This window comes from Saccostrea cucullata, unplaced genomic scaffold (genome assembly GCF_032062105.1).
Source record: "Saccostrea cucullata isolate Sc308-1 unplaced genomic scaffold, CSIRO_AGI_Scuc_v1 ctg55, whole genome shotgun sequence".
Classification (NCBI taxonomy): Eukaryota; Metazoa; Mollusca; class Bivalvia; order Ostreida; family Ostreidae; genus Saccostrea; species Saccostrea cuccullata.
Window position 1 is genome coordinate 522,355 of NW_026937638.1, and position 23,444 is coordinate 545,798.

The following is a 23,444-nucleotide window of genomic DNA, read 5'->3' on the forward strand; positions in this document are numbered from 1 at the left end:
CTCATTAATTTCTCTCTAATTTGACATGCACATTTCTGCTATCAAAAATTCTCCTTGACCAGTGCTTGATAATTATGCCCATGGGACAAACTGAATTCCTCTCAAATCATTAACATTTGTTACAGAATTTGCTGTAAAGTATATGATAAAAAATAAGTTTTTACTTAATTTAGCATTTTTTAATAAGGGTACAACTATATTTTTACATTTTTTAGGATTATGAAATTTAAAATTTTAAAGACTTAGTTTTTTTTAAAAAATCACTTAAATTAAAGGTCACAGTGACCTTGAAATAGGTCAGGACACACCGTCTACCCAAGATGCATAAATTGTCCAAGTTTGATGATTGTAAGTCTAATAGTTTTCTAGTTATGAGCCAAACAAAATCACAAAATAAAAAAGAAAAAACGCCTGTAAAATGCAGAAAAATCATCCAATCATGATGAAAATCCCAGGTGCACACCTTCATATGGTGAATAATAAGTGTATAAATTTTCAGACAAATCCATCCAACAGTTTCTGAGAAACGGTCCGGACAAAATCTTGTCTACAGACAGACGGACAGACGGACAGACGGACATGGTGATTCCAATATACCCCCCTAAACTTCGTTTGCGGGGGTATAAATATGTGTCGGATCAAGTGGTATAAGAGGAGTTGCGGATAAGAGATGGGTACCCCAAAGCGTAACAGACAGACGGACGGACAGACAGACAGATGGACGGACATATCTATTACAGTATACCCTCCCACTTTTCAAGAGGGGGTATAAATATATATAGTGTATGCAGAACCATTTTTCACAAGAATGTGGAAAAAAAAGATTGCATGCATCATATTAAATTGTGCAATCCATATTAATCGACATTATAAACATATTTATGAATGAAATATAACGAACATCTAATTTTACATTGACATTATTCATTTATTCAGTCAACAACATAGTTTTATCACAGAGTACAATATTCTTAGTACTTACTGGTCACATTAAAATTTCTACATGTTCTGTAAATACCTAACAATGATCTGCCATCATAGAAAGTATTGCACAATGATCAATTCATTATGGCTGATGATAGCCACGAAGTCTTGTAAAATCACAAACTGTTGTTCATCCCCAAGCCTGGGTTTTGCAGTAATGTAAAACGAGTTTCCCATCACTTCCAAAACACTACAAAGAAAACCTATGTTAATAACAGTCTCATTTAAAAATGCATCACACTGCTTAAAGTTACAATGTACATGTACCTTTATCTCAAACCGTAATACTGCTGATCGTACACTGTATTTTTTTTTGCATTTAGTGTCAAGATCAATACATATATATGCAATAAATATAGGATTTCCTTAGATTTGTGGTTGAATATGATTTTTCTCCAACTAGTTAAGCATTTTTGTTTTATCCCACAGCCTTGGCGAGGGGATAAAAACAGACAACTCTATGGATAAAAATCATATCATTGAGAATTTCCTTGAATTTGCCACGAAAAAGTGACAGCAGGGTAGATAACAAATAGTTTTATTAGGTGGAAAGTATTGAATTCTTAAGTAAGCTGAAGATCGAGCTGGCAAAGGTGCTTATTAGAATTCAAACATGAATTCTAGATTTACTATTTACCACATAAATATTACTGGTATATGCCCAATGAAATATACAATACAGTAAAATGTACTTACATCAAATACTGTGCCAATTTCAGTATCAGGAGTTGGAGCAAAGGATTGATTCACATACAGGAACTGACAATTAAAATACATCACGGTGTAATATATATCTCTATGTATAAAACAAAACAATTCTTTTTTCAACAAATTTCATGATTTTCTTATGACAGTTATTTTCATCTTATCTTGAGAACTATCAGAAATATAAGAACTGAATTGAATAATTGAATCATTAAACAATAAACATACCACAGAGTCCTGGGAAGTTAACTTGAGGTACTTTTTGATGAATTCTCCAACCCATCCAATGCGTTTATTTCTATCAACGGCCCACTTCTTTTTCTTCATAATGGGGGCATCTCCAGCCGGCTTCAGGAGAACATCAACTTCAAAACAAATATCCAGGATAATTTATATCATATTCATAGAATTTTGCTGTGTACATTCCAAAGTAGAAACATAGGTAATCAGAGATTACAGAGCTCACCTCAACGAATGTTGTCTTTAAGTAAGGCAAAGTCACACAATTAACCAACAAAAAGTGTACATCCCAAAATGAAAATATTTATGCAATTTTGATCTGATACTTTGGAATAGACCTATATAAAAACTTCAAACTAGTTTTTTTTTTTCATGAAAATGTAATTAAAATCCAGCATCTGAAGCAAATTTGAGAGTTCTCATCCCTTGATGCATCATTTGTGCAAGTTTGGTTTATACAATGTTATATAAGCCTTATAGTTTTTTGGTAATAGACCTGCACCAATAACTTTTACCTGGTCCATTATCTGAAAAATGTATGTCGAATTCAGCATCCGAAGCAAGTCCATTAGTGTGCATCCTAAGATGTATTGTCCATGCAAGTTTGCTCATTATAGGGCTCATAGTTACTTGGAAATGAAATCTGCATCAAAAACTAACCTTTTCACTCATCCACAAAATGTAGGTCAGATTCAGCATCCGAAGCAAGCCTGGTAGTATGCATCCTAAGATGTATCATCCATGCAAGTTTGGTCATTATAGGGCTCATAGTAACTTAGAAATAAAACCTGTATCAAAAACTTTAACCTGTTCACTCAACCGGAAAATGTAGGTCAGATTCAGCTTCCGAAGCAAGCCTGGTAATGTGCATTCTTAGATGTATCATCCATGCAAGTTTGGTCAACATAGGGCTTATATTTACTTGGAAATGAGACCTCCACCAAAAACATTAGCCTGTTCACTCAACCGGAAAATGTAGGTCAGATTCAGCATCCGAAGCAAGCCTGGTAGTGTAATCCTTAGATGTATCATCCATGCAAGTTTGGTCAACATAGGGCTTATACTTATAGTTCCTTGGAAATGAGACCTACACCAAAAACTGCACCAAAAATGTTCACCTGCTCCAAAAACATTATCCTGGTCATTCCTTTGCTGAAATTGCAGCATCTGAAACTTTGACTGTTACAATGAAACACACTAGAAGCATCTCCCATGCATGTCTAATCAATATAGGACACAGAAGTACTTAAAAAGAAAACTGCTCCAAAAAACTTAACCTGGGACGCCGACGCCGACACCGACACCGACGCCGACGCCGACACCGAGGGTATTACATAAGCTCCCCCAACTTCGTTGAGGTGAGCTAAAAAACTTGAGGTACTGTGATCAATGAACTCACTAAATGATACCCCCACCTCCCATATAAATATTATGGCAGTGTCCATGTTTTGCAGTGGGAAACCCAAAATATGTGTTGGATCAAAAAATAAAATAAGAGGTGCACAAGGGCAATATGTAATAAAGATTCTGTGAAAGTATCATCAAATTCCATTCAGAGGTATGAGAGGAGTTGCGGATAAGAGATGCATGGGTACCCAAAAGCATAACAGATGGACAGACAGACGTACATTCCGATTACAATATACCCTTCCGCTTTTCAAGCAGGGGTATAATGATCAGCATTTGATACCTTTCTGTCACTGCATATATAACCTAAACAAGCTCTATAAGAAGTCAGTGCACATTGTATTAAACTGATGCCTATTTGTCACAAATTTACTTTTTGTTGAATATGTACAAGCAGTGCGTATCAGCTATTTAGAGTCAATCACATAAAATTTTGCTAATTAAAATGAGATCTCGGAATAACTCTTTTGTGAGAAGCAAAATTTCCTTTTGATTCCTTATATAAGTGACTATCAAAATTTTATTGTTAGTTTTATTATATCCCCCGCTTGAAAAATGGGAGGGTATGCTGTAATCGGCATGTCCGTCCATCCATCTGTCCGTCCGTCTGTTACGCTTTGGGGTACCCATCTCTTATCCGCAACTCCTCTTATACCACTAAGTGAAATTTAATGAAACTTTCACAGAATCTTTATTACATATTGCCATTGTTCACCTCCTATTTTACTTTTTGATCCGACACATATTTTGGGTTTCCCGGCCACAGCAAAACATGGACTTTGCCTGCATTATATAGCCATATGGGAGGCGGGGGGAATCAATTAGTGAGTTCATTGCTCACAGTACCTCTAGTTTAACCAATGTTGACTAGCCAAACAGTCCTTTAGAGCCTAAGAATGTTTACATGTACAAGTTTTTAAAATCGCATTCCAAAATCCTGGTCCATGTTGGGGTTTTGCTATATAAATCACATTTGAAGTCATGGCACTGGGAGTTAAAATATGAAAATATAAGCTGCGTTACCAGTCCAGGACAACGCAAGGCTGTGGATCCATTTTGTAAACAAAGTATCGGGTATATGAGTAACTACCCAAGACGAATAATTTGCTTGACTAATGTAAATAAATAAATAAAATTCTATAAATATGCTAGTCGTTTATGCGCCCCCCCCCTTTCCAATAAAAATACACTGACATTGACAGTACTACAAAATCAAATTTTTATAAATGTATCAAGTATACTTTTTGCAGCAGCATGACTAGGACTTGTAGGTAAGCTCTTTTCCTCGGCTTCTGTTTGTTTGCTGTCTTTACTTTCATTTCCGTCGTCAGACATGTTTGTTTACTTCCTGTCAAAGAAAATTAAAAGTAAAAACCGGTAAGATAAAAATATATAAACCCGGAAAAAATGCTCTTTGAAAAGATGGGAAAAAAAAATATTTGTATATAGAATTTCTAATTTAAAAAAAAAATGAACTTGACAATTATTTTGCCTCTGTGTGAAATCTGTTTAAAATAATTGTCAGTTTGTTTATGTAAAGATTTGTTGTAGTTCATGAATACAATTGACTCAAGTGTCGAACAAAAAAATAATTATACCTTCCTTTCTGAATATTTTCAGTTATGAATAAAAGAATTGTCAATATTCGGCTCTGATGCCCCTGTGATATTGTCGGACTAGAAAGTCATGCTTCAATCCATATGCTGCCTTATGCATTTTGTTAACATAATTTCTGTAAAACAACCTTCACCTTTCAGTATCAATGATATCAATGAATTGTTATCATCCAACATATTGAAATTGGTCGCTTGGTTAATGTTTGTTTTACATCTCTTCAGACATTTTCACACAACTTGGGACATTACTAATTGTCATGCTGTGAAGGCTACAAAATAAAACTTTTATATACCAAACACTTATAAAAGACTTATCATGCTTATGGCTTCTGTGCAGTGAGGGATTTTTAGCCTGTATCTACTGTCACAATTAATTCAGTCTCTGTGTCCCCGAGTTGTAATCATCACTTTTTAATTACATTACATAGTATTGTGACAGTTATGTCCCCATTCATATAACCACCTTCAAAGCTAAGCTCTAAATCTTGGAGTAAAGTTTATTTGAGAATCTTTAACATTGAACAGATACCAAACAACAATACAAAGATTACATATTATCTTAGAATTAACATATAAAAAAAATTACCCATTATTCAGATTATATCAATGACCATAATTCGTGAAAATGTTGTCTCGCTAATACAGAGTCAATGACTATCTCGTGAAAATAAGGTGTCGCGAAAATTAAGTGATCTACAGTATTATCTTAGAATTAACAATGTTAATATTATTAAAAAAATTACCCATTACACATCATAGACTGTTGTTTGATTAATGTTACACATACACATTAAAAGAAAATACAAAAGAACAGTGTATACAATCCAATTTGCCCATGATTGTTTTATTTAAAAAGAAGTGTATACGTACCTGTATATACTTGTAAATAAATGGAATCATTTAACCACCGAGTATACAGTAACCGTATCACTCTAAATGACATACAAGTATACAGAACACACTGTAGTATTCATAATATCTGAATGCTGCATGTGATACAATTTTTTTTTTACATCACATTGCTAGATGCAGTCTTTAGTTACTTACTTTCTAGATATTTTTTTCTTTTTAAACGATACCAAGTTGCTTTAATAAATAGGACATGTATTATATATAAGGAGCCATAAAAATTCAAAACATCCTCCAAACATAGAAAAAGCATTATGCAAGCATAATTAATACAATGTCAATTTGGAACAAAAAAATTTAAATTATGTTATATTGATACAAATGGTGTATATTGTCAGATGTGTTTATCACAGAGTTCACTGATGACCGGAGCCCTTAATTCTAACCAACATCATGATGCCATCATGGCCTCAGCTTGCTGCCGATCTCTCTGGGATTTTTCTGAAAAATAATATCTCACTGGTATATTAACATATAGTAATTAGTCCTTACCAATCAATTACTTACAAATTTATCACTTAACCTGTACATAAATCTTTTGCGATGTTTTAACACTCAAAATTTATTTCAATACATGCATACATCAATTAAGATATCTATATCATTTTAGTAACAGAGAATCAGATAACAGTTACCATTTCTCATGATAAAAACATCTGGTGCATTGAAAAACTGTGAAATGCGACACTAGTAGTTTACCTTTGCGTTTTTTCTCCTCTATTTCAGGAAGTTCATCTGTAGGTACTTCAGGTAACTCCACCTGTAGAAAAATTTGTGACTGATGAAAATTTTCTTCAACATTTCACAAAAGATCATGATATAAACGGTACAGACAACTATAAACAGCTGAATTTTTACCTTGACAATTTCATCTAGCTCTGCGAGAACATCCTCTTCATCTTGTGTTGTTAAACCACCTGATAATAAGTCATCTATCTCCTAAATTGAGAAAAATACAGTTTTAATACAATTCTCTGTTCTTTTTCTTCCATGATAACAAATATTAAATTCAAAATTCTTTGAAAATTGCTATATGTTTTCTGAGATCCCTTGACGTACACGCTGATAATCAATAGATTCTCTTGTATCATCCATGATCTTTTCCACGTCTTCAAGTGACAGAATCTGGAATTGTATGATAAATTTAACAATGCTTTAGACATTTTATCTTGTAACTTTGGAACTCTTGTATAAATCTTGAGTTGCAATCAGAATTTGATGATAATTACAGCAGAGTACCGCAATCACTCACCTCATGCAACTTTTTCAAAGAATCATTGCCAACTTTCAGCCCCTGGACAACCTGGCTTTCAATTTGAGCAAATTCTATATCATGGACCTGAAACAAAAGAGAAAATTCTATACATTTTGTAATATCATGAACCTCAAACAAAGGAGAAAATTCTATACATTTTGTAATATCATGGACCTAAAACAAAGGAGTAAATTCTATACATTTTGTAATATCATGAACCTCAAACAAAGGAGTAAATTCTATACATTTTGTAATATCATGAACCTCACACAAAGGAGTAAATTCTATACATTTTGTAATATCATGAACCTCACACAAAGGAGTAAATTCTATACATTTTGTAATATCATGAACCTGAAACAAAGGAGTAAATTCTATACATTTTGTAATATCATGAACCTCACACAAAGGAGTAAATTCTATACATTTTGTAATATCATGAACCTGAAACAAAGGAGTAAATTCTATACATTTTGTAATATCATGATCCTGAAACAAAGGAGTAAATTCTATACATTTTGTAATATCATGAACCTCACACAAAGGAGTAAATTCTATACATTTTGTAATATCATGAACCTGAAACAAAGGAGTAAATTCTATACATTTTGTAATATCATGAACCTCACACAAAGGAGTAAATTCTATACATTTTGTAATATCATGAACCTGAAACAAAGGAGTAAATTCTATACATTTTGTAATATCATGATCCTGAAACAAAGGAGTAAATTCTATACATTTTGTAATATCATGAACCTCACACAAAGGAGTAAATTCTATACATTTTGTAATATCATGAACCTGAAACAAAGGAGTAAATTCTATACATTTTGTAATATCATGAACCTCACACAAAGGAGTAAATTCTATATATTTTGTAATATCATGAACCTCACACAAAGGAGAAAATTATTTTATCAAGAACCTAAAACAAAGGAGCAAACACTTCAATTCTTTATCTCTACAATGTAAGTTTTCCCTGCACTGATAATTTTTAAAAGGTATTCTAGATTTTAAATTGTAGTACCACAAGATATCCTTACACAAAAAACAGCATGCATCACTGGGGTTTTGACCAGACACAAATTTATGAAAATTCTTGCATTTTTTAAAGAAAAATTACAATAAAAGAGTTTTAGCTGGCATAAATTTGACTTGGAAGAACTTGTACAGTATTGATAGGCATCATAAAATGGCAAAAAGGACCTCAACTTATTAGAACTTTTAAATTTATATACAAGGAATAAGATGTTAAAGTTAAACTATGTTGCATATGTCCTTAAGATAGAGATATTTCTCATTCAAAATTTTTTATGTACATACCATTCGTTCTATGTTTTCTAGCTGTCCATCTGTCTTTTCAATTAATGACTCCTGAAACTTCTTTTTCCTTAGCATGAGTTTGGCCTTGCTGTCAAAATAACAGAATCAAACAGTGTGAAATTATATCAGCTAGATGCAAGAAGCTTTCTTTAAAAAATTTTTTTTTTCCCAGATGTTATTTTCATTTAATAAGTAAACATTGAAAAGACTGTAATGAGTTTAATATAAGTGCTGCTATAAACAAACCTTGGAAATATCAATTCATTGAGTATCTTATTGTGTACTGATGTATGTATTACTTATGAAACACACTGTTGCATATAAAAAAAAACGAAATACGTTATATGCAGTTTCAGCACTGCTCATGCACACATAATTATTTGTTAACTTAGTTATATGCAAAATAATTAAAATCTTAAAATTACTCTTTTTTGCCATCTTTAAGCAATGATTTGGCAACTTCTCTATCTTTCTCAATCTGGACCCCTATTTTCTTCTGATACTGTTTTAGTTTGTCTCGTTGCTGTTTGAGTTGCTAAAAAAAAATTCATGTATTTATTACATTGATATCATTATCTATACTATTGATTCCAATGGTTGTAAGAGTCTGCAGGGTTTTTTTAATTTATTGTGGCGGTCAGACAGATTCGATCACCAGTGGCTAGACAGCTCAGTCGGTAGAACACCTGACTGGAGATTCAGGGGGCCCAGGTTCGAATCCTGGCCGGTCTAGTCCGATTCATTTTCCTCCTCTTCCTGTGTATCAATTTTGGTGCCGTGACCATGCAGGATTGGTGTCTTTGGGGACCATAGACCTTTAAGGAGGGAGGAATGTGGCAGTAAGACGGATTCAATCGCCGGTGGCCAGATAGCTCAGTCAGTAGAACATCTGACTGGAGATTCAGTGGGCCCAGGTTCGAATCCCGGTCTAGTCGGATATCAATTCACTTTTCTCCTCTCCCATTACAAATTAATTATTTCTTGTGTCTGTTTGTTAGTTTGCCTTTATCTGACTTCTCTCTCTCTCTCTCTCATACAAGGTTACTGTCAACACCCTTTTCAAGAAAGCCCCCACCGTATGGGCGGTCTAGGTGGGCCCCACCCATTATGCGCTCAAGGTACATCTTATCTAGTATGAATTTTATGGATTTAGTTTTAGATACCACACAACTTATATAGTTAGATTACCAATACTACGGTTACGGTATTTTACAAAGAAAAAGAAAAATGGTGACAGTATTAATTAATACTGCTGATTAAAAACAGAGTAAATTCGAAATTTCAGGTATTACTTCTTTTGTAACCTACCAGAATGGCTTTGTCTTGTTCTGTAACCTTTGATTCTGTTGGTTTAGACTTTTTCTCTTTAGAAAATAAGCCTCCCATCTTTAAAATTAAATCAAAATATTTTATTTTAGTCCATCACTTTTTTTTTTACCGTAAAGTGTTTGTATCCCGATCCCGACTGAAAATAACGACGTGGAGGAAATGGAGTAACTTTACAAGCAAGTCATCAAGTTACGTCAGTAATAAATCATTGGACTTTTTATTGTTAAACAGAGAGGATATGCATTAATCTGAGAATAGCTGCCAGTGAGAAATTGTATGATCTTCAGATAATTTAATTAAATGTTGGTTTTTTTCGAGAAATACAGTACGGATATAAATAATGACTTCTTTTCTACATTTTGCATTGTGATATAGGAACCAACTGCTTTGAAATACTGATTATCAGAAGTTTGGATGGATGCATCAATTACATTAAAAAACGACAGAAAATATTCAGTGGATAATAAAAATATCCACTTTAATTAAAAAACCAAAAGTATGTTCACCCAATACCCAAAAAAGCCTCATACATGCATTCTGTAGTTGGGAAGGCATTGTGATATGTCATATACATGTATATGCCATGGTGTCCAAGTTTCAACTGCAGAGATAATGTAATTAAAGCAACTTTTATTTGTGTGTGAGAAGTTTTTGTTAGTTTTCTTGAGAGCCTTGTCATCGCAAATGTTTCTCGGTCCTTAACGTATCTATGTATATTAACAATAGATCTGAAAAGGCTTGATCACGAAAATTATTTGTTGCAAACTAGTTAACCCCTGGTATGTTAATTAATCTTGAAATAAAGTTGTCATAAATTAAAGTTAGTTTACAGTATGTGCCTATATATCAGAATTTGTTGTTGAAAATTAGCTCGTTTTGGATGTAGTTTGTCACCTGTTTTATTGTATCCTATCTTATCACAAAATATATAAATATATACCTTGACTTTTAAACTTGGTTTAATTGATAGGCCTTTTTACCCAAACTTCTTTCTGAAAGTTAAATGAATCCTCCTGCTTCAACCAGTGTAAGCTAGGACACATTGGCAAATTTTGTTTTCCCTTTATTTCTTAATTATAATGGCTTCAATTATCAAGAAAGGAAAAAAAATCCCCTGATCACTAAAAGATATGTAAATAAATGTATAACTGTTTCTTATGAATAGAATTGCTAGATTTCAAAAAACAAATATTATTATTACAGAACAGAGGGATGTTGGGGTGTGAGGCTGTGAATCTAGCAATCTTTAGTGCAGCTATCAGTATTTGTTCCTCCTCTTCTCCTAACTTGTACAGAACACTGAAGAAGAATGGATTTCACAGGTATGTGTGATCATCACTTTCTGTGGTATGTCTTTAGGTAAAATGATGGAGATATTGTCAAGTCTGATATATTTTTACAGGGATTTGTTCACCAAGCTTCTGATTCCGTCCTCCCTGACAGGACCAGGGTGTGAGTGTCTGATAGAGGAAGAGCTCCCCCCGGGGATGTATGTAGATCCTTATGAACTAAAGAATCTCAGGGAAAAGGGAGGACCCCAGGTAATGGTGACTGTAAACAAGGGGAGTTAACTCTAATTATTAAATATAATGGGAATGCTACTTGTGACTTAAGTTAAGAAATTAACCACACAGATTTTTAGTTTCACAAAACTGTCTTTAGAATGAGTTCTTACTCACATGTAACATTGAAAATACTTGATTCAAAATTTTTTAACTGTGATGGAGTAAAAAAAAAATGTATGCATAACTTATAATTAAGCTCATAATGTGCAGGGTCCAAGATCATTTATTTTTATATGTGATTAAATTACATTTTCAGTAATTTGCTGTTGTTATTTATCAGTCAATATGTTTAATACGGCACTGTACATTCCAATTTTAATATATAAATTCCTAGTGGTAATTAAAGAATTCATTTGATTTGACTTAATTTATGGAAATGTTTTAGTTCATCAGTCCATCCATTGACATTGAAAAACCAAAAGAGTTGTCTACCAGTTTTTCTCTCCTAATTTACCCAGACAGACTTTCAAAGGAAGGCTCCGAGTTTGTAACAAATGTAACAATACCAGTTCATGTGCGATATCACCAGCCTTTACCCGAGGATAGCACAGCTCGAGTAGTAATACAGAACCCACACATCTATCTTCTCTGTGAACAAAAAGGTAAAACAGAAGATTTCTTCTATGATTTAAAAGTATTCTTTTTATAATTTTATATACTTGGAAATTAGGCATGGGCTGAAACTATCAATAAAATGTGTACTCTGATACACATTATAAACAGTGAAAATTCTTTACCTGAAGTATGTGTCATTACCGGTACATGTATTTCCTTTTATTTTTCAAACATGAATATACAATAAGAAATTTACATACCCCCCCCCCCCTAAACTGACTGCAAGAAAATAATAAAACCACATATTCCAAATGAAAAGAAGCTTAAAAGATTTCATCATTGTAGATTTGAAGGCCATTAAGAAAACAGGAAAACAATTGCCTTGTAGTAGTTTACATGAAAACTGCACCTGGACAGAGATATCCTACAAAACAGTGAGTAGTACATGTACATGTAAATAAATTTATTCCAAATTCTCCTTGTCCTACTTTACTGTATCAAGAATTATTGAATTTCAGTTACCCGCACAAAGAGTAGCAAATTAGATGTGCTACAGGTTGAACGTATTGAATTCAAAAGTCGGAAATAACAAATTTGTGAAACTCTTAGTACTGGAAATCACTTACATGTATTTTGGGGATCAAATTTCCATAGTTTAAGGGAAAAAACTTGGTTTGTGGTGATGTGATTCCAGGATTATAAAAAAAGTTCCAATGTAATATGTATAAAATTTTACATTTCATGGAGGTTATGAAGTCATCAGTCTCCTCATATTCATATTACATCACAAAATTTAAACATTGAAAAATTTATACCCAACAAAACTTGGTTATTTCACAGAAAAAAGGACCAAATACATTTGTAAAAGAACCAAAATTATTTTCTACTACATTTTGGAAAAGGTTAAATTTACTAGTAATTATTTAGGCAATTCTAGAAAATAATTAATAGATGTTGTATTACCTAAAAATTGAAATAAATCATTTTTATCTTACTTGTTTAGTGGAAAATAACTTTTTCTTTTGCAGGATGCCATTGGTATACAGTTTGATGTCCCTGTGGGGAGCCTCAATCAGCAGATGACTGTTGTTAGTGTGACTGTGGCAGTGACTTTGATTGGATGTTTATTTTTATCTTCAAAGTTTCTACAGAAATGAATAAAATATATCTACTGCATACAGACATTTTTGCCTTCTCTTTCAGTTTGTAGATGTTAAGACTGGTTTCAGATATTTATCAATAAAAAAACAGCTTCCTTCAGAAACAAATGCTTCTAGAATGTTTAGTAAAAGTGTAATGTGACATGGGTTCGATTCTAGTATTATGTAAAGTATCACTGTAATATCACGTAGGTTTTATAAGAATCTCTCTGTTGTGTGACCCTTGTTCAATAATAGATAGTGTTACTGTTATGTGACCTGCATTTAGTCTCACAGTAATGTGGAAGTGACAAACTCAACACTAGATTTGAGAGAAGTCCCCTTTAATGTGATCCGAATTGGATCAAAGATTGAGAGTAATCTCCCTTTAATATGATCTTATTTTTATCCTAGGTTTGAGAGTAGACACCCCCCCCTTTGATCCAAGTTCTACCTTAGGTTTAAGAGTAGAGTACATTTAATGTGACATTTGTTCTACCATTGCTTAAAAGTAGTCTTCCTTTAATGTGATTTGAGTTCTACCCTAAGTTTGAGAATACGTGCAGTTGCCCTTGAAAGTGATCCGAATTCTATTCTTTGTTTATGAGAAGTCTACCATTTCATGTGACATTAATTCTACCTAAGTTTGAGAGTAGTCTACCGTTAACATGACATACTAGTATTTTAAAAGTTCTATCCTTGTTTGAAATTTGTCTCTCTTTAATATTATCCGAGTTCTAGCTTTGTTTGAGAGTAGTCTCCCTTTGGTGTGATTTAATTTCTATCCCTATTAAAGAGTAGTCTTTGATTTCATGTGACATTAGTTTTAAACAAGCTTTGAGAGTAGTCTCCCTTAAATGTGTTCAAAGTTCTACCTTTGTTTGAGTGTAGTCTCCCTATAATGTGAACAGAGTTTTATCTTTGTTTGAGAGTAGTCTCCCTTTAATGTGAATTAAGTTTTATCTTTATTTAAGAGTAGTCTCCCTCAAATGTGAACATAGTTTTATCTTTATTTTAGAGTAGTCTCCCTTTAATGTGAACAGAGTTTTGTCTTTGTTTGAGAGTAGTCTCCCTTTAATGTGTTCAAAGTTCTACCTTTGTTTGAGAGTAGTCTCCCTTTAATGTGAACAGAGTTTTATCTTTGTTTGAGAGTAGTCTCCCTTTAATGTGCACAGAGATTTATCTTTGTTTGAGAGTAGTCTCCCTTTAATGTGCACAGAGTTTTACATTTATTTGAGAGTAGTCTCCCTTTAATCTGAACAGAGTTTTATCTTTGATTTAGAGTAGTCTCTCTTTAATGTGAAGTTTTATCTTTGTTTGAGAGTAGTCTCCCTTTAATGTGAACAGAGTTTTACATTTATTTGAGAGTAGTCTCCCTTTAATATGAACAGAGTTTTATATTTATTTGAGAGTAGTCTCCCTCAAATGTGAACATAGTTTTATCTTTATTTTAGAGTAGTCTCCCTTTAATATGAACAGAGTTTTGTCTTTGTTTGAGAGTAGTCTCCCTTTAATGTGTTCAAAGTTCTACCTTTGTTTGAGAGTAGTCTCCCTTTAATGTGAACAGAGTTTTATCTTTGTTTGAGACTAGTCTCCCTTTAATGTGAACAGAGTTTTATCTTTGTTTGAGAGTAGTCTCCCTTCAATGTGAACAGAGTTTTATCTTTGATTTAAAGTAGTCTCCCTAGAATGTGAAGTTTTATCTTTGTTTGAGAGTAGTCTCCCTTTAATGTGAACAGAGTTTTATCTTTGTTTGAGAGTAGTCTCCCTTTAATGTGCACAGAGTTTTATCTTTGTTTGAGACTAGTCTCCCTTCAATGTGAACAGAGTTTTATCTTTGATTTAGAGTAGTCTCCCTTGAATGTGAAATTTTATCTTTGTTTGAGAGTAGTCTCCCTTTAATGTGAACAGAGTTTTATCTTTGATTTAGAGTAGTCTCCCTTTAATGTGAAGTTTTATCTTTGTTTGAGAGAAGTCTCCCTTTAATGTGAACAGAGTTTTATCTTTGTTTGAGACTAGTCTCCCTTCAATGTGAACAGAGATTTATCTTTGTTTGAGAGTAGTCTCCCTTTAATGTGCACAGAGTTTTACATTTATTTGAGAGTAGTCTCCCTTTAATGTGAACAGAGTTTTATCTTTGTTTCAGAGTAGTCTCTCTTTAATGTGAAGTTTTATCTTTGTTTGAGACTAGTCTCCCTTTAATGTGAACAGAGTTTTACATTTATTTGAGAGTAGTCTCCCTTTAATGTGAACAGAGTTTTATATTTATTTGAGAGTAGTCTCCCTTTAATGTGAAGTTTTATCTTTGTTTGAGAGTAGTCTCCCTTTAATGTGAACAGAGTTTTATCTTTGTTTGAGAGTAGTCTCCCTTTAATGTGAACAGAGTTTTATCTTTATTTTAGAGTAGTCTCCCTTTAATGTGAACAGAGTTTTATCTTTGTTTGAGAGTAGTCTCCCTTGAATGTGAAGTTTTATCTTTGTTTGAGAGTAGTCTCCCTTTAATGTGAACAGAGTTTTATCTTTGATTTAGAGTAGTCTCCCTTTAATGTGAAGTTTTATCTTTGTTTGAGAGAAGTCTCCCTTTAATGTGAACAGAGTTTTATCTTTGTTTGAGACTAGTCTCCCTTCAATGTGAACAGACTTTCATCTTTGATTTAGAGTAGTCTCCCTTGAATGTGAAGTTTTATCTTTGTTTGAGAGTAGTCTCCCTTTAATGTGAACAGAGTTTTATCTTTGTTTGAGAGTAGTCTCCCTTTAATGTGCACAGAGTTTTACATTTATTTGAGAGTAGTCTCCCTTTAATGTGAACAGAGTTTTATCTTTGATTTAGAGTAGTCTCCCTTTAATGTGAAGTTTTATCTTTGTTTGAGAGAAGTCTCCCTTTAATGTGAACAGAGTTTTATCTTTGTTTGAGACTAGTCTCCCTTCAATGTGAACAGAGATTTATCTTTGATTTAGAGTAGTCTCCCTTGAATGTGAAGTTTTATCTTTATTTGAGAGTAGTCTCCCTTTAATGTGAACAGAGTTTTATCTTTGTTTGAGAGTAGTCTCCCTTTAATGTGCACAGAGTTTTACATTTATTTGACAGTAATCTCCCTTTAATGTGAACAGAGTTTTATCTTTGATTTAGAGTAGTCTCCCTTTAATGTGAACAGAGTTTTATCTTTGTTTGAGACTAGTCTCCCTTTAATGTGAACAGAGTTTTACATTTATTTGAGAGTAGTCTCCCTTTAATGTGAACAGAGTTTTATATTAGATTCAACTTTCGGCAGCTCCCTGCTATACATTCGCGCATGCGCATTGAGACTTTCGCTTTCACTTTGGATTGTGAAAAAGAAAACACTTCGCACGCAGGATTGTGTTGCTGCCGTAAGTTCCTTTTTAATCGAATTTTAATTTTATGTCTCAAGTGAGTCATAAATATAGCCTTTCTTGTTTTCTTATTAAGAATAGAATAGTATTATGCTATTTTACTCAATTTATCAGGTTCAGTACAATCAGTACATTTAGCTCATTGTACTTACAACAGTAAAAGGCTTATGATCAGCTGTTTTTAACAGGCTAATTACTAAATATTACCAGTATTCAATAATACTTATTAAATATCCATAAAAAATAAAAGTTAACACATGGTTAATTATCCAGAAGTGTTACTTTAACACATGTCACAATAATGTTACTGTAAAAGTTACCCCATATGATATTGTTGGTTATGTGCAATGATTAAAACACTGTAAAATGGTGCACCACAGAAGTCATGCTGATAAGAGGGAGAAAATTTCTCAATTAAATTTTAATTTAGCTACACATCTCATCTGTAGCACACTGGTCTTAAAAAATAGGTACGGATGACAGAGCTAAAGCACAAGTATGCTTGATTGTGGATTAAATTCTCTAAATTCTTTTCTCAATTGTACAAAAGCTAGATTTCATTTCTGTCAACTTCTCCCATATTTAATATCTGCACATACAGATAGCTGCAGCGTGTTAGTCTGCTGGACCAAATAATTTGCCTCTCAAAATGGCAGTGTATATAGTAACATTTTGAGATGGCAGTTTGAAAACACTGTGAAACTAGTGTTAATTGTAACGGGGACCGTTACAGATGTTCCCCAAACGCTCCCTAAATCCCTTTTTGTGTCTTGTTCCTGTAATACGTTTTTTTATTTGCTCAGTATCGAAGAATTTCATTCAAGATTATAAAAGTGACAAGGATATCTACGTTTCGCATGCGCGCGCGCGCATGCATATGCAAGATGATCATGGCATGTTGGTTAAAGAATTCCTGAGAATCAAAAGAAAATAATACAGATATAAATGTTACTATTTTTCAAGTATTTTAATCATTTTACGCATTGCGCATGCGCAAGTGTGTGCATGTCCATGCATTCAATTTTGAAAGTAGCATAATGTAGGAATCTTTTATACCTATTCATATTCTAAATTTCACTGCCATCATATTCATCATGTTCATATGGGAGGCAGGGTATCATTGTAAGTAAGCTCATTGTTCACTACCTCTAGTTTATCAATTTTTCTTGGTTGGTTATGAACATGATAAATTAAGAGTAATATTTGAATCATTTATAAAGAGATACCAGCAATATCAATATTTATGCCCTGTCATGAATATGGCCGGGGCATTTAGTGTTTGTCATGTCCGTCCTCCATCCTTCCGTCTTTCCGTCCTTCCGTCACACTTTACGTTTAGCTCTGTTTAAAGCTCAGTTTCAAAGAAACTATCCAACATATTTTCATCAAACTTAATCAGAATATGCTGATAGATATTGATGAGAGCTATGCAACTGCATCAACATCTTTTGACCTTGTCCTTTCCTTTGACCTTGACCTCACTTTTCTAAAATCAGTGTCAAACTTCATATGCTGAAATACACACTGATGTAAGCAACTCACCTGTATTAACATTTTTGATGTTGACCTTTCATTTAACTTGACCTCACTTTTATCAAAATTGTTTTTAATAAGTTAGTTTTAAAGAAACCATTTGATAATGTTTTTTTTAACTTCATACGCTGAAACATACTGATGAGAGCTTTTCAACTGCATCAACAGTTTTGACTTTGGCATTTCCTTTGACCTTGACCTCCCTTTAATGAAATTAGTGTTAAACATAATATGCTGATACATACTGATGTAAGCAATTTAACTGCATCACTATTCAAGATATTCTGATCAAATTTCATACACGAATACAAGTTTTCATGTTGCATTACTAATAGGAATTGATTGATTGAAAGCTGCCACTTGGTATTAATCAAACATTTTTGATTAGCAAGGGTGCCTTTTCCGAAATTATGAAATGTGTGGACCAAAGGTCAGGGGTTCATGTGTGGTAGTGGCATTACTGATAATTGCTGAATATTACTGATTAGTCGAAATGCATTTTTTTGTTCCCATACTCTGTCTATGGGTATTAAGTAACCAAAGGAAGCATGCTAAATGTATACTGTAAATCACTTTTTATTCGCAAGAACTTTATTTTCGCGCAATTTCGCGAGACAGTGTGCTCGCGAAATTTAAATTCTCGTGTATAAAAGTATTCCTTAAGATTATATAGAACAATAACCACAATTCGTGAAAATTTTGTCCTGCTAATCAAGAATCAATGACTATCTCGCAAAAATAAGGTGTCGCGAAAATTTAGTGATCTACAGTAGTTATGATAAGCAATGGTGATAAGCAAAATTGTGAATGCCATTTAGTTTAAAATATGAACCAAATTCAATCATTGGAAAAGTGTTGCATGATGCTCAGGTGACCTTTAAAGCCCATGGGCCTTTTGTTTAAATGTTTACAAACTTAATTTGTATCAATACTTATAAAGGTCTAAAGTACAAGCTGCATGCATTTACTTTGTTAATAATTTAATATCATATCATTATGTTCATACACGGGTCTAGGGAAGGGGGTCCCCCCCTGGAATTTTCAGAGCTATTAAATGTATATTATAATACTAAACCAAGTAAAAGTGACCCCCTTAGACACTCAGGACCCCTCCTTAAAAACTGGGATTTATGTGAAATTGGTATGAAAAGTCATAGGTATGAACAACTCCTCACCCCACCCACAAAATAGGCATTTCACTTATGGAAGAACAGTTTTATTTTTTTGCTTTTGACTTGGGTGGACACCCCCTGCAAAAAAATTCCTGGATCCCTTCCTTTTATCACAATTCGGTTTTTTATTTCAATATTAAATAAGAATGATATTAATACTATACTTATTAAGGGCTATATCATAGTGATACTTATAGTTTTGTTTTAAAATGTTTTTTTTAATCGTTTAAAGTACTAATAACAATATCCCTTTTTATTTAGCTTTGACAGAAAAGAGGTATATAAGGACTTCATGGAATTCACCAACATTGAGCCATTGAAGATCCTGAAGCATTCAAGTACAAGATGACAAAGCTTAGAAAAGTGTGTTGTCTTTTTCACCATTGGCCTGCCTTGCAGAGTTACTTCAGTTCCCATGACGATGTTGAGAAACCAGACAGATGAAGCGATGTACATCATATATTAAAGACAACAACAATGAACATGTATATGTGCATCAGCTTCCCAAGTTTCATTATTCATCCACTTAATGATTTTTCCAGGTAAAATTTTGAACGTCTAAATGTTTTTTATCCTGCAACTTCCCCCTGCATTGACCTAATAAAGGTAACCTAATAAATGAAAGCTTTATCCAGTCACTGCCCTAATAAAGCCTCGTGCATGTATTCCGACGTTCTAAATGCATTGGGACGTCACGTATACTGCAATGTTTACGCCATGGCGTCATAGTTTCAACTGGAGAGATGTGCCTAAATCTGTCAAAAATAGCTAGTTTTGGACGTTCAAATGGTAAAAATATGTTGCAGGATAAACAAAATACATGATAACTATCTTGAAATATAAGCGATATTTGGGCTCGGGTCAAAAACGTAAGAGGGCTCGGCAAGCCTAGCCCTCTATCACGTTTTCTTACCCTCGCCCAAATATCGCTTATATTTCAAGACAGTAACCATGTATTTTATATATATAAATATTGTTCATATAAATGTACATTTAAATTAGATTTTAAAAATGCCTATTGGAGAAGCTGATATTTAAACATTATTGTCTTCTAACAGGCTGATGAAGTTAAGATTTGGTACTGGAGGGACATCAAAGATGCTGGCCAAATTTCTTTTCAAGGATATGTTGGTATCCAACCTTGGCTTCTTAAATCCAGCAAATGGAGGAGATCTACCACGAACTGCCCTTACTGTGCTAGCACAGAGATTCACTTCCTTGGTGCCCATGGATCAGTGGGAACAAAGGGAAGAGGAATTCATGGATTACCAAACAACTCCTGCTCTGGACCTCCCAAGTTTTGTGGAAAACACAAGAAAAGATGTCTCCTGCATGGGATAGGATTCTGGACAAAAGAAATAACCTCACCAAGACACCAAGGTTTCCAGTGATGATTGATTGATCTTATGTTGTTTAACATCCCTCTCAAGAATGTTTCACTCACGTGGAGACGCCACCACTTGCCGGTGGAGAACTGCAAATTTTGTCCTATACTCGACATTAAGGGCTATTGAGCAAGGAGGGTTCTTTTTTTGTGCCAGCATCTACTGCGACACAGGACTTCGGTTAGTACGGTCTCATCCAAAGCACCGGTCTCCACATCCCATAGTGGGATTGTAACCCGTTACATAAGGATCAACTCCATAATTCGTGAGTCGAGAGCAGTTTCCAGTAATAGTCAAAGCAATGCTTTAATATTGTGCCTAACTCCAATGCTGGATGTGAATTAGTCTTCTCTATGGTGAAGAAAATACAGACAGAGACCCCTGCTAATTTGGACAATAAAACAATCAGTGCCCTACTTACCACTAAATTAAAAACAGTGTAATCTTGTTAAACCATGAAAGGACTTTCTCCAGTCTGACGTACAGCAAAAAGGCTTGTGTTTCATATAACAAGGATTTTAGTTCTTTTAAAAGTAGTGATTAACTCTTAGGCTGTTTGTGTCTTGACTGTTGACTGAAAATATTCTTAAACTGAATTTTAATAGTGCACACTGGCAGATCTAGAGGGGAGGGACTGGACTTCTCTCCTCCTTTTTTCCGAGAGAGAGAGGGGGGAGAGATGTTTTTCTGTAATAGGTATTTCTGCGTTAAATATGTTAAAATAAATAATCCCAATCTGTGCCTTTTCTGCTCACAAGAAAGAGTATTGCGTATTGCTTTGTTTATACAATGTAGATGCCCGTTGTACCTCCATTGACTTGGTTACGGGCTCCGACCACCCACACAATGTCGCTTGAAACTTAAAAGGATGTCACAAAGGATTTTCATTTACATGTATAAGTTCTTGAAAGAAAAATGATCTTCTTAATTACCATACTAGTAACATGCAAGGTTTCAACATCGGAAGATTCTGGCGAAACTTTGGCGATAACATTTTTGGACAATCTTCTAAAGTACTAGTAACTTACTTACAGGAATATGCAAGAAAAGGTTATGATAAGGAGTATGCTAAAGATAAATATTTTCTCCATATAGTATGAAATTATTTTAGTCAATGAAGATAAAAGTTATAAAACGCACCCATAATACGCGGAAGGGGGAGGCTTACTTTTCTGAGAGTAATCTTATGCTGAATGTACTTTAAAGGTCAAGATCTAGTAAATGAAAGATGCCTACAGATTTTATAAAATTTGAGAAATTAATTTCTTTAATGATGCTTTATAACTTTAGCTTGGTCAAATAAGGTGTTTCGGGGCATAATTTCTAAGAAAACAAGTTGAAAAATCATATTTTAAACTGTCATTTTCATAGAGAAATTATGCGTGTGGTGTGATTCTATGAAAAGGGGGGGGGGGAGGTAGGGAGAGCACAAACCTGGAAGACCCTTTCAAAATTTGCTGGATTCGCCTCTGGTTTATGTACCTGTATGTGATGTCATGATTTTTTTTTTAGTTTTATAATGATGTTTGCTTGAATTACAATAGTAATACACAATTAAAGTAGCTATATTTAAACAGTGCAGTATTGCTTTCATGTACGGTGTGCTACATATACTGTCTTTTTATTTTATTTTTTATTAAATTAAAGAAAGTACATATGTATACATTTGTTTGACTTATTAAGTTGCATTAGATATGTTAGAATGCTTTGAATGAAATCAGAAGATAAAAATGTTCAAACGAAGAATATGTATCATATATGATAAAGAATGATTAAGAAATCAATGGAAAAGACAAAAAGATTCAGTTTGGACAAAAGTGAAATGCATAGTTTGTGTAAAATGTACCACCCCAAATCCCCAGCTACGATTTTCAACAGCTATAATAAACAATGGGGGTTGGGGTCTCTTTTGCAATACAATAGAATACATCAAGTTTACAATCTGTTTTGGCTTTAAAGTTCTTTAATTATCATTTTAAATCTTCATAACATCAAGGTTTTGCGATATATATCGTATCTCCACACGGAGACATAGGCGCTCTCCATGTAATTCTGTAAATGACGTGTGATAAGTATATATAGGCCTATAGGTCTACCCCTCTATACTACTGTAGAAGCACAAATTTTCGTGGGCATAAAATTTCGTTGTTTTGTCATGAAAAATAATTTCGTGTGCATTTAATTTCATTGTTTTAGAACTAACCCTATTCAGTATACAGTGTATAGTCATATAAAATTTCGTGTTGGATTTAATTTCGTTGAATTTTGTTAACAACGAAATAAACGAAATTTAATCCTCCACGAATATTTGTGCTTTTACAGTATAAAATATAGATATTACATAGTATAGAGGGGTAGACCTATATATATATACTTATCATACGTCATTTACAGAATTACATGGGGAGCGCCTATGCACGGAGAATTACATCACGGAACCTTCACATGCACCGTGTAGATAGGGTTCTGAAGACTTATTGGTTTACATGTTTACTCTGCAGTGTCAACAAAAAGGGTGGGGTGGGGGATGTGGGGTTGTTGTTGTATGTGTACATCCTTTGTGTTTAATAAGCACAAGCGATAACCCCCCCTCCCCCCACCCCCTTAATCAGACTAGGTATTTTAACCAGTTAGACAAAAGGTTGGTATTTCAAGCACGTTTATATCTTTGTAATTCTAGCTTTCTTCAATGAATAATGCATTAAATATAGTAGCATTGAACATTCAAGTAAACAGCCGATTGCACGAATAATATGCGTACAAGCAGTTATTCTTACTTTCACTTTGAGTGTGACGTGACGTCATAATTACGGTCACATGGTGTGCAGGGAGCTGCCTTTAGACTCGTTCTTTTATATTTATTTGAGAGTAGTCTCCCTTTAATGGGAAGTTTTATCTTTGTTTGAGAGTAGTCTCCCTTTAATGTGAACAGAGTTTTATCTTTGTTTGAGA

The 23,444-nt window shown here is 33.6% G+C and overlaps 3 protein-coding genes and 1 long non-coding RNA gene across 6 annotated transcripts; 2 read left to right on the forward strand and 2 right to left on the reverse strand.

The window, feature by feature from the left end:
- Nucleotides 1-907: 907 nt before the first annotated feature.
- LOC134248565 (ubiquitin-like protein ATG12) lies at nucleotides 908-4,691 on the reverse strand. Its single transcript, XM_062730982.1, has 4 exons — nucleotides 4,578-4,691; nucleotides 1,918-2,054; nucleotides 1,681-1,743; nucleotides 908-1,174 (listed from the first exon to the last, which is right to left on the reverse strand). Exons 1-4 carry the CDS (start codon nucleotides 4,669-4,671, stop codon nucleotides 1,115-1,117), a joined length of 354 nt encoding a protein of 117 aa, XP_062586966.1. The 5' UTR covers nucleotides 4,672-4,691; the 3' UTR covers nucleotides 908-1,114.
- An 871-nt stretch (nucleotides 4,692-5,562) lies between these two features.
- On the reverse strand, nucleotides 5,563-9,920 carry LOC134248562 (charged multivesicular body protein 6-like). The gene is made up of 8 exons (XM_062730980.1): nucleotides 9,751-9,920; nucleotides 8,868-8,977; nucleotides 8,443-8,530; nucleotides 7,114-7,200; nucleotides 6,921-6,986; nucleotides 6,720-6,800; nucleotides 6,561-6,621; nucleotides 5,563-6,302 (listed from the first exon to the last, which is right to left on the reverse strand). Exons 1-8 carry the CDS (start codon nucleotides 9,826-9,828, stop codon nucleotides 6,253-6,255), a joined length of 621 nt encoding a protein of 206 aa, XP_062586964.1. The 5' UTR covers nucleotides 9,829-9,920; the 3' UTR covers nucleotides 5,563-6,252.
- Nucleotides 9,917-13,067, forward strand: LOC134248561 (phosphatidylinositol-glycan biosynthesis class X protein-like). 3 transcript variants are annotated; one of them, XM_062730977.1, is made up of 6 exons: nucleotides 9,917-10,045; nucleotides 10,975-11,093; nucleotides 11,174-11,312; nucleotides 11,722-11,938; nucleotides 12,237-12,325; nucleotides 12,920-13,067. In XM_062730977.1, exons 2-6 carry the CDS (start codon nucleotides 10,984-10,986, stop codon nucleotides 13,046-13,048), a joined length of 684 nt encoding a protein of 227 aa, XP_062586961.1. In that variant the 5' UTR covers nucleotides 9,917-10,045; nucleotides 10,975-10,983; the 3' UTR covers nucleotides 13,049-13,067. The 3 variants fall into 3 exon arrangements, with proteins under 3 accessions (XP_062586961.1, XP_062586963.1, XP_062586962.1); XM_062730979.1 differs by having other exon boundaries at nucleotides 9,948-10,035; XM_062730978.1 differs by having other exon boundaries at nucleotides 9,975-10,073.
- Nucleotides 13,068-16,348: 3,281 nt separating this feature from the next.
- LOC134248527 (uncharacterized) lies at nucleotides 16,349-21,888 on the forward strand. Its single transcript, XR_009988068.1, has 3 exons — nucleotides 16,349-16,399; nucleotides 19,369-19,649; nucleotides 20,166-21,888. It is a non-coding gene; the product is annotated as an uncharacterized LOC134248527 (long non-coding RNA).
- Nucleotides 21,889-23,444: the final 1,556 nt, after the last annotated feature.